We start from the raw sequence: 10,224 nt of genomic DNA, 5'->3' as shown, positions 1-10,224 counted from the left end.
TTACCTAAATCAGTCAACCTGTTTGTAATTTGGCCTCAGTATTTGGATTTGATTTATTATTTGATAGGGAGCAGTGTTATCTAATAAGTTAAGAGAGTTAAAAAAGTCAGAATTAGCCAAAGAATCTTTTTCATTTGTAGTCTAGAGAAGGGGTCTTCAACATTTTCCAGGCAAAGGTGCCCCAAACTGATGGCGAGATGGAGCAGGGACCCCCTAATTATATACATTGAATGAAATTGTTTTATATCAATCTGGTTCTATAGTCACTCTATTACAGATGAAGTCATGTAATGAAAGTAATTTCTCCCTGGGATTATTAGAGTATTTCTGATTCTGGTTCCTCGTTGATGGGACAGGTGTTGTGAATGAAACGGTGCCCAGTTTGAATGAGCTCCTGTGTGTCTCTGAATGTGTGCATTGATGACTGCAAGACATCTTCTGCCTCCATTTATCCGTTTACTACAGTCTGATAAATTCATGTTAATGTGGATTTAAAGACATTTCAATTAGTGGAAAAAATTGGGGGGAATATAAAAAAAATGTCTAATCAACCAAAACTTTTGCAACCCCCATGCAGTACCTCCGTGGACCCCCTTTTGAAGACCTCTGGTCTAGAGTATAAATCCAGCTTTTCAATGAAGGCCTCTTTAAAGAAAGACAAACAAAAGCCATGCAGGGACACAGGAGGAAGGCAACAATTAAAAAACACACTATTTCAATGAGGAAACAAGGTTTTATAAAATAGACAACAGCATTTAATGTATGTACTTTATTTTTATAAATCCAGATGTGTAAAAATCATTTTCCAGTTCTCACAAAGACTACATTTCTCTAACTAACTAACAAAAACAGTCACCATGATGGCAGAAGCGAAGAGACATGAGGATCAGCAGCATTTTCTCTGAGCTGCCGTCTGTTTTAAGCTCTGCACATAATCAGCACAAGCAGTTAAAAAAAAACCCTTTCCACATTTATTCATCAAGTTCTCTTCTTTGTTGAATGGCAGGAACCCTAACGGAGGCATGCTGTTCATCTCCTTGTTTCAGGCATGAGTGAGTTATTGAGAGGAGGAGCTTGATCTCCGATTGGACGGTTTTCCCTGCAGCTCCTCGGCCAGCCTTCACCGTTACGCTTTGCTCCACGGACTCCTCCTACTGGCTTCTGTGATATCTATAAATATATCTCCTATCATGAGGCTGACAGAAAAACCATCCTTATTCGAGGTGAACGTAGAGCTTTAGTCTTCCCGGTTTGTTTTCCATCCAGCAGTTGCAGTTCACTTCCTCTCATGCATGGTTCACTGCCGGGCGCCACATATCATATTTTCTGCTGCAGCCGCATAACTTTAATTACATTTGAGCTGAGTTTGTTGTATTTTCCTGTTTTTTTCTTTTTTCTAAAGGTCAAGTCTCTTCAAATTATTATCTAACTGAAAAACAACGGCCCTAAATTCCAGGCATGCCAGTCTGTTTTCATCGGCAGGAAATTAGAAAGAAAACTGGGAAGGTTTTGTGAGGAATACCTTCCAGTCTGGATCTGCTGCCATCTAGAACAGAAAGGGGATCAGTGCTTTCCTGCTTTTAGGATAGTCTTCAAACTTAGCAAGATACCATCTGAAATACAAGGAAAAAAAAAAAAAAAGATGTTCTTTACAATGTGTACGTTCACCCAAAGAAACCTTCCCCACTGAGCAGGCATGTTATTCTTACTTGTGGTGGGCCACAGCCCTGTTGGCCAGGACCACTGCGGTGAAGATGGAGAAAGCTGAACTGTGGGCCGAGTGGCCCGCCAGAGCAAAGCCGGCCCACTCTGTTATCTCGCCCAAGAAGTTGGCTCCGGACACGTACTCAAACATTCCGCCTGCGGGGTGGAGGACAGGGACAACCGTTGATGTTTGATGGAACAGAAAGCGGATGTAGCTTTGGACCCGGCTGCTGGGATGAGTTTAAAGCTAAAGAACCCTCCATCTTAGACTTGAACAGGTTTAAGGTGAGGGGAAAAGTTTGCTAACATCTCTGCAGACATCACAAATCCAGAACACAAATGGTTTAACCTTCAGGCTGGTGCTACAAGAAATATATATGCAAGAACAAGCTGATCATGCTGAGTCTCTGATGACTACAAGGAATAACTCCCAACCTGATTAGTCAGCTATATTTACACAAATACCTCCATGAGCACTGGAACTACAGTATGCCTTAAAAATCTAATATGATTTGTTTCCTACCGGATCAGATTCATCAATTTTGCTTCCTAACTTTACATTTATAATGCATCCTTAATAAAAAAAAAACTACTTTGGTTTTCTTTCATCTCCTCTGGGAGGTGAACTTAATTGAAAGGTCAACATATTTAAAACTGCAAAACATGCTTGTAAAATGATCCTGTTTCACAGCAAACAATAAAAATATAACATGCTAAATGTTTGCAGTTGGTGGTGTTGCACAAAGAGCTACTGATGTCACTCTGAGCTATGGAAGCTGGTGTGAATTGATGGAAAACAATCCTTACTTTGCAAAAATTACATTTTTATAAACCAAACCAAAAAACTTTTAAATCACAAGATCTGGTACTTTCATTGCATGTGGAAATGTCTGCAAGGAAAACATCAAAACTGGCAGCAAACTTCCCAGTTTCATGCTGCCACTCTGCATTTAGGTTGAGTTTAAACATGCCGGTAAGGCGAGGTAAGTTTATTTTTATAGCACAGAGTTCAGAGACAATTCAAAGTACTCTACATCAGAAAAAAATAATTATAAGAAAAGCACACTGCAGTGGCATTAAAGTAATTTAAAAAATGATAAAAATATTTTTATAGTATGTATATGTACTTGTTTCTAAAGAAAATCTGAACTATTTCCAGGCAAAATTAAAATAAGTAGTTATTAATTAAATAAAAAGAGTAGGAAAAATATGCTTCCAGATTTGATCTGTTTTGTTAGTATGAGGATGAACTTGTGTGCATGTACGGACAGGAAGCAGGCATGTTTCAGCATAAGCTTGGCTCATCTAGCTACATATTTACAATCAATGCAGCCATTCGATCTCATGGTGGGCGTTCCAGAAAATTCACCTCAGGTTTTTACCGTGTAACCTTTAGACAGACTTCAGCGCTATCAGGCATTACAGCTGTACAGATGTTTGGTTAAATCAGGGGTCGGTGACCCACACTGCTCAAAGAGCCATATTGGACCAAAAAAACAAAAAACAAAAAAATCTGTATGGAGCCGCAAATATGTAAAAGTCTTATATATGCCTGGTAACGGCCTCTAAGTGTATTATCCCTCTATGGAAATGGACTATGTGGGCTTAAATATATAATAAGCATTCATGATAAAATGCAAATGTCACAGCAGCATGAGGTGAGGGAAGAGCAGTGAATGCTCTAACTGCGTGCTGCTTCACCGCCCTTCATTACAAGGCTTAGGGTTTGTTGCATTGATGAAATAATAGAAACACGATAAAGGAATCTCTCTATGGTGGACGTGTTTCTGTTGGGAGGAGTTGATTGAGTCGTGAGGAACCAAGCAGGAACTGACATCCATCAGAGCACAGCTCTCTAACCCACATTCACCATCATCAGCGTTGGTGTGATTTATATTTTCAGGATTTAAGGAAAAAGTGGAAGAAAGTTCCCATCCCTGCATCAGAGCGCTACCTGTTTGATCTGTGGACGGTTTTCCATCCCTGCAACAAAACTAGCAGCAGTAGTGGAGATGCAAGATACTTCTTAAATCTATCTTTGCGCTCCTCTAATTTATCCAGAAGTTCTGCAATTGCACTTTTTCTCTCCCTCCCAGCTTGATGGTCGGATGCATATTTAGCTTGCCTTCCCTGGAAATGCCTTTCCAAATTTTTATTTTTATTTTTTGACAACCTCTCATTACAAAGTAAAAATGCAGGCAATCCTTCCGCATTGATAATGGAAGCAAATGATTCGCTCCATTCTTTGAATCCTCTGTTCTCATCAGCTATCTTCTTTTTTTCTCTTTGGGATCCATGGTCCGAGACACACCCACCACTTTTTTTGCCTGGCACCGCGCCACGCTGATTGCAAGTTATGGCCACTAATCTCTGTGGCTATGACGCAAATTATTGGTTAAATATATTTATTATACAAATGTTTACAGCATTGGAAAACAATTTTTGTTTGACCTCCTGCACACATATTAAAATAAGCAAAAACAATTGATTTTCATAAATTTTTGAAAAAGATGCAGGGAGCCGTAAGGGGGCGCTAAAGAGCTGTATTTGACTCCGGAGCCGCGGGTTACCAAGGGTTACCAACCCCTGGGTTAAATTAAGATCCTCGCCTCACATGTTGAAGTGTCTTTATATTAATGTAGTAGGAACATTTAGGTTTGAAAACTTTCAGCGACCAGAGCTTAGAACAAACAGCTTAAAATGAGGCTCTGTTTACATGACAACAATCCACTGAAGTAAAGGTTAGTTTTAATTTCTGTTAGAACGAAGTTCAAGCCCCACTCCCACGGACTGACATTCTGCGTCCCTGAGCAAAGACCTTTAACCCCACACTGCTCCAGCCGCCGCACAACGGCAGCCTACTGCTCCCCAAGGGGATGGGTGAAATGCAGAGAGTTTATTTCGTTGCTCTGCACTGTGACGGTGTATTGACAATAAAGTTAAATTCTATTCTCTTCTACCTGCAGAATATTTTAATTGGATCTCTGTGCACAAAGGCCAATGTAATTTCCCTGCCACACCAGTAGGAGGCGATATGTTCCTTGAAACTTTACAACCCACATGCTCAAAAAGGCTCAGACTCGAATTCGTACATCTGGCAGAAATTTTATGGAGGGAATCTTTTTTTTACGTTGTTGCAAGCAAAGAGTGTTTTGTAAATAGAAAACTGGAATAAAATTAGTCTGAAAATGAAATTTTAATAAAATTCTTAACCACAAAAAAAGGTTTTTAGAGTAAGTTTGCTGTTTTCTTAGATGTTAGTTTTTCAATTTTTATTATTTCTTTTACAGATTTAATATTTTCTAATGTTTTTTTTCAGATTGAGTTTTACATTTTGCATTTTTTTCTGGTAGGTGATGGGTCAGAGAAAGCGCGGTTAAAAAAAAAAAGCTCTCATAAAGACCACAACGTCAGCTAAAAAGAAATCAAAACTTTTCAAAAATAAGAATAAATGTTGCCATAGGTTTAGAAAAAACCAGGCGAGGTGGAAATATGTTCAGACATACACTGAATTAATAAAAAAATTTAAAAAATCTGTCAGACCTTTTAAACTTTATTCATTGTTTTAAACAATCTCCACGTCTTCAAATGTCTTTGTCATCGTTGACATGCGAACATCCTGAGCCAAATTAGTTCTTGGGTCCATTTGGTAAAGTTCTGATTCTAAACTCAAACATGCAGAGTGAGAGAAAGCCTTTACCTCTGGGAATCTTGTAGCCAGTCTCGCCGGGCTTCCTCAGGTTCCTCAGGATGTGGTCGGAATGGAGATTCATCAGCCAGCCCACCAGCCAGAGAGCAGAACCTGGAGATGGACCCAAAGCTGCTTTAGCAGATGTTATCAAAAAGATCAGCAGGAAGGTTTTTACCGTTTTTATCTGCGCTTTTCTACAACTCTTTCTACTGACCAGTTTGGTTCATGTAAATGTTTTCTAGCCTCCCTTATCCATGAACCTTCTTTAGCGAATCCAATGTAGATATAATATACAGTGATGGAAATCCAAATTTTTTTCATTTCTTTCAAAATCACATGTCACATTAGCATGCTAATCTTAGTTTTACAGTCAATATAAAATGGTATTCATCAGATTATCTGTACATTCAAAGGAAATATGAGGTGTTTGGAAATGACAACCAATGTCTGTCTTTTTTTCATTTTAATCTTTCTATTAGGATAATTATCATTGATGATGTGTGAGGTTATTATACCCTAATATTAGCTGCCTGTTGCGCTTTAGAATCGATGTTTTCCCCAGTGGTTTATCTTATTAGGACAGTTAATCTGTCCGGATATACAGTTATCATCTTCATTCTATAGGTGACAAAGATTTGGGAATGGAATGAGAGCGGTGTCCTTCAGCTAAGAACAAAGTGTGATATTGTGATATGGCTGAAAACATGGATGTCTCCTCATCTGCTAACATGTATGATGTACAATGTAATGATGTGGCAGACTGGAGATGTATAAAAAGCTTCTTTAACTGTTAATCGAGGCCACTTCCTGAGAAGTGAGCATGGTTTGTGAGCAGCGGCCATTCTGTAACCCATAGCAACTTCTCTGATCCGAGTAAGATTACAGTTTCTATCAAAATCGGTCATGTCTCCTGGTTATTTAATACAGATACGTTATGAAGTGTTATTTAAAGAGTTTGTCCCGAATTATCTCTTTTCAGGAAAGCGAACCGGAAAGAGAAAGCTTCAAGGTGTCGACACAGAGCTATCCCTTAACACCTCCTTCCATGGAGCTAACGCTGCTAACCTGCCACTAGCTCTTCTGTCATGTGGCAGCTGTTGTGGTCGCAAGTAGACAGAGGTTAAAAAAGAAAAGTTACATTTAGTGGTCGAAATGACAGGGATTCCTGGGGAAAGGTGTTCTTTTTAAGAAAAATACATAAAATAAAACAAATAAGTATATCTTTCAAGATATTTTTTTTATAATAAGGAATTTCTGTGCCATTTGTTGATAAAGTTCCAACTGAATCAAATTAAATTTTAGTCTTTTAAGGCACTGAGTGTCCAACACCTGGTCATGGGATAAAGGACTTCAGGCACTTCATATAAAACCATGTTTTATGTACACAGCTAAACAAAAGATTAAAGGAACACTTTGAAAACACATCAGATCTCAATGGGGCAAAAAAATCATGCTGTTTATTTATACCGATATGGACTGGGTGATGTGTTAGGAACAAAAGGATGCCACATCATTTGATGGAAATAAAAATGATCAACCTACAGAGGCTGAATTTAAAGACACCCCAAAAATGACAGTGTAAAAATTATGCGGCAGGATAGTCCATTTTGCAGAAATTTAATTGCAGCAATTGGGCATGCTCCTAATGAGACGGCGGATGGCGTCCTGGGGTATCTCCTCCCAGATCTGGACCAGGGCATCACTGAGCTCCTGGACAATCTGAGGTGCAACCTGGCGGCGTGGGATGGATGGAAACATAATGTCCCAGAGGTGTTCTATTGGATTTAGGTCAGGCGAGCGTGGGGGCCAATCAATGGCATCAATTCCTTCATCCTGCAGGAACTGCCTGCATACTCTCGCCACATGAGGCCGGGCATTGTCGTGCACCAGGAGGAACCCAGGACCCACTGCACCAGCATAGGGTCTGACAATGGGTGCAAGGATTTCATCCCGATACCTAATGGCAGTCAGGGTGCCGTTGTCTAGCCTGTATAGGTCTGTGCATCCCTCCATGGATATGGATACATGGATACACATCTGTCACATGTGCTCAGAGTTAACCTGCTCTTATCTGTTAAAAGCACAGGGTGCCAGTGGTGGACTTGCCAATTCTGGTGTTCTGTGGTAAATGCCAATCGAGCTCTACAGTGCCAGGCAGTGAGCGCAGGGCCCACTAGAGGACGTTGGGCCCTCAGGCCATCCTCATGAAGTCTGTTTCTGATTGTTTGGTCAGAGACATTCACACCAGTGGCGTGCTGGAGGTCATTTTGTAGGGCTCTGACAGTGCTCCTCCTGCTCCTCCTTGCACAAAGGAGCAGATACCGCTCGTGCTGATGGGTTGTAGACCTTCTACGGCCCTGTCCAGCTCTCCTGGAGTAACTGCCTGTCTCCTGGAATCTACTTCTTGCTCTTGAGATTGTGCTGAGAGACACAGCAAACCTTCTGGCAATGGCAGGTATTGATGTACCATCCTGGAGGAGTTGGACTGCCTGTGCAACCTCTGTAGGGTCCAGGTAGCGCCTCATTCTAACTGTAGTGACAGTGACTCTAGCCAAATGCAAAACTAGTGAAAAAGAGTCAGAAAAGATCAGGAGAGGAAAAACGTCAGTGGCCTCCAACCTGTAAAACCATTCCTGTTTTGATGGTCGTCTCGTTGTTGCCCCTCTAGTGCACCTGTTCTTAATTTAATTAACACCAAAGCAGCTGAAAGTGATTAACTACCCTCTCTACTACTCACCTGACCAAATCAATATCCCAGAAGTTTAATTAACTTGATGCTATACTCTGATTANAAAGCAGCTGAAAGTGATTAACTACCCTCTCTACTACTCACCTGACCAAATCAATATCCCAGAAGTTTAATTAACTTGATGCTATACTCTGATTACAAAGTGTTCCTTTAATGTTTTTGAGTAGTGTATTATAAATCTATCTATCATACATTTTTTGTATGATAGATGTCTTTGTGTCTAGTAAGCAAAGCATGAATAAAAAATCACCTATTTTATGCCAGTTGGAGAATCCCCCATAAATGTGAGGAAGAGCAGTGGAGTCCACAAAATAAACATGGCAGCACAGGAGGACATACGAGTAGTTGCTGCTACCACATCTGCTTTGACAGAATCTACAATTTCACCTTTAAAAGAGGAAAAGCAATAGCATAAATGGGATCATTGCTCTGGTTTTTCATGGCTGCTATTTAATTTGTCACCTGGGTTTGCAAAAACCAAACTTTGGTAGGCGGGCACTAGGTGTCACTTTGCAACCCTCATTTCCCTGAACAGAAGATTTCTAATTAATAATGTGTGGGAATAAAATTGAGTGCAACTTCCCAACAAATTGGGCAGATATGTACAATTGTTTTCAGATTTTTGAAGCTGATATTGCTTTCTCTTCCTCCATTTGCATGACAAAATAAGAGTGATACGATGGTGATCAATGTTAAACAAATAAAAATTAAACATACAGATAAAGCAAACACCCAATGCATACTACCCTGACTTGGTCTATCGCATGAAATCCCAATAAAACACCTAAAGTCTGCAGTTGTAACAAATCAAAATGTATAACAAAGTTCAAGGAATGTGGAAGCTTTTGCAAGACACACTGATCAACACCATTTTAGCTATGTTTCCTGCATAGCTGTCGTTAAAGATGGCGCTGTGCATGCAGCAGCCTGTTACGTCGGCTCTTTGCTCTTTGACTGGCGTTAGAAGAACCACCTGTGTCTTAACACTAGTAAGACCAGAGAGATGGTGATCGACCTCAGGAGAAAACCCCAACCTCCCTCCCGCTAGAGCATTCAGGGGCAGGACATCCAAACTGTGGACAGTTTCAAATACCTGGGTGTTCCTGTCAATAAAAAATTGGACTGGACTCATAACACTGTACTATACAGTATATACCCCATGCACCTTTGTTCTTCCTTTGGCACTTTCTTCTTCTCTTTTTGACTATTTGATGCAACAAGTAAATTTCTCAACTGTGAGATCAATAAAGTCAATCAAAGACAACCTATCATAAGGCGTGGGTGTATTTAGATGTTTTAATGTTACTGTTATTGAAAACCTGTTTGAAACAAGAAGATTCACCTGTGATGAAACGAGGACTTGTAACCCAGTCTGCAGGATACTCAGCGTAATGACTCAGGTATCGAACCTGCATGTAGCCATTGTAGATGCAAAAGACAAAGGCCAGGGCGAATGAGAGGAACGGTGTTGCTTTACCTCCTCGAATTAGAAATGGAAATATGAGAGCTCTGCAACAGAAGATAAAAAATGATATTTACAGAGATGAACTTCCATAATACATAAATATAATCATATAAATATGAATTTACGGAAGACGATTAGGGCCAATGAAAAAATAAGTAAAAGTTAAGTGACTTTTAAATATTATTTTAGTTTAATATGTGAAAAAAGTCAGAATTCTAACTTTAATCTCAGAGTTCTGACTTTGATCTCAAATTTTGGATCTTAATGTAGATGGGCACGATGAAGGAAGAGATGTGGAGCGCTCAGCTTCACTGACAAAGATATGAGTTGTTTGGGAGGGCCAGTAACACACTGGTGGAAAATGACGGAATTAAGCGACTTTTTACGTGCCAGAGGGATCCCCGGTGATGCTAATTCATTAATGGAAGAGCAGAAGGTGATTAAAACAAGAGAGCTAGTTTAGTCTCTAGACAAGGCTACAGCTTGATGCTAACATGTTTTTTAGCAGTCAAAATTCTGTCAGAATTCAGAGGGAAAAAAAGTCAGAATTCAGGGGGAAATTTTGAGATTAAAAGTAAGAATTCTGAGAAAAAAAGAAAGAATTCTGAGAAAAAA

At 39.8% G+C, this 10,224-nt stretch overlaps 1 protein-coding gene across 1 annotated transcript in view; it reads right to left on the bottom strand.

Annotated features, from left to right (window-relative positions):
* Positions 1-766: 766 nt before the first annotated feature.
* srd5a1 (steroid-5-alpha-reductase, alpha polypeptide 1 (3-oxo-5 alpha-steroid delta 4-dehydrogenase alpha 1)) overlaps positions 767-10,224 on the bottom strand; it is a 12,511-nt gene continuing 3,053 nt past the window's right edge. Inside the window, exons 2-5 of the mRNA XM_015386002.1 lie at positions 9,487-9,653; positions 5,405-5,506; positions 1,710-1,860; positions 767-1,613 (exon numbers count right to left, since the gene is read on the bottom strand). Coding sequence (XP_015241488.1) covers positions 1,547-1,613; positions 1,710-1,860; positions 5,405-5,506; positions 9,487-9,653 — 487 coding nt within the window. The 3' untranslated portion in view covers positions 767-1,546. The remainder of the gene's footprint in view (positions 1,614-1,709; positions 1,861-5,404; positions 5,507-9,486; positions 9,654-10,224) is intronic.

The sequence above is a fragment of the Cyprinodon variegatus genome, unplaced genomic scaffold, assembly GCF_000732505.1.
Source record: "Cyprinodon variegatus isolate N-32 unplaced genomic scaffold, C_variegatus-1.0 Scaffold354, whole genome shotgun sequence".
Taxonomy (NCBI): domain Eukaryota; kingdom Metazoa; phylum Chordata; class Actinopteri; order Cyprinodontiformes; family Cyprinodontidae; genus Cyprinodon; species Cyprinodon variegatus.
The sequence above is the reverse complement of the archived record's forward strand: the minus strand, read 5'-3'. Positions and strand labels throughout refer to the sequence as shown.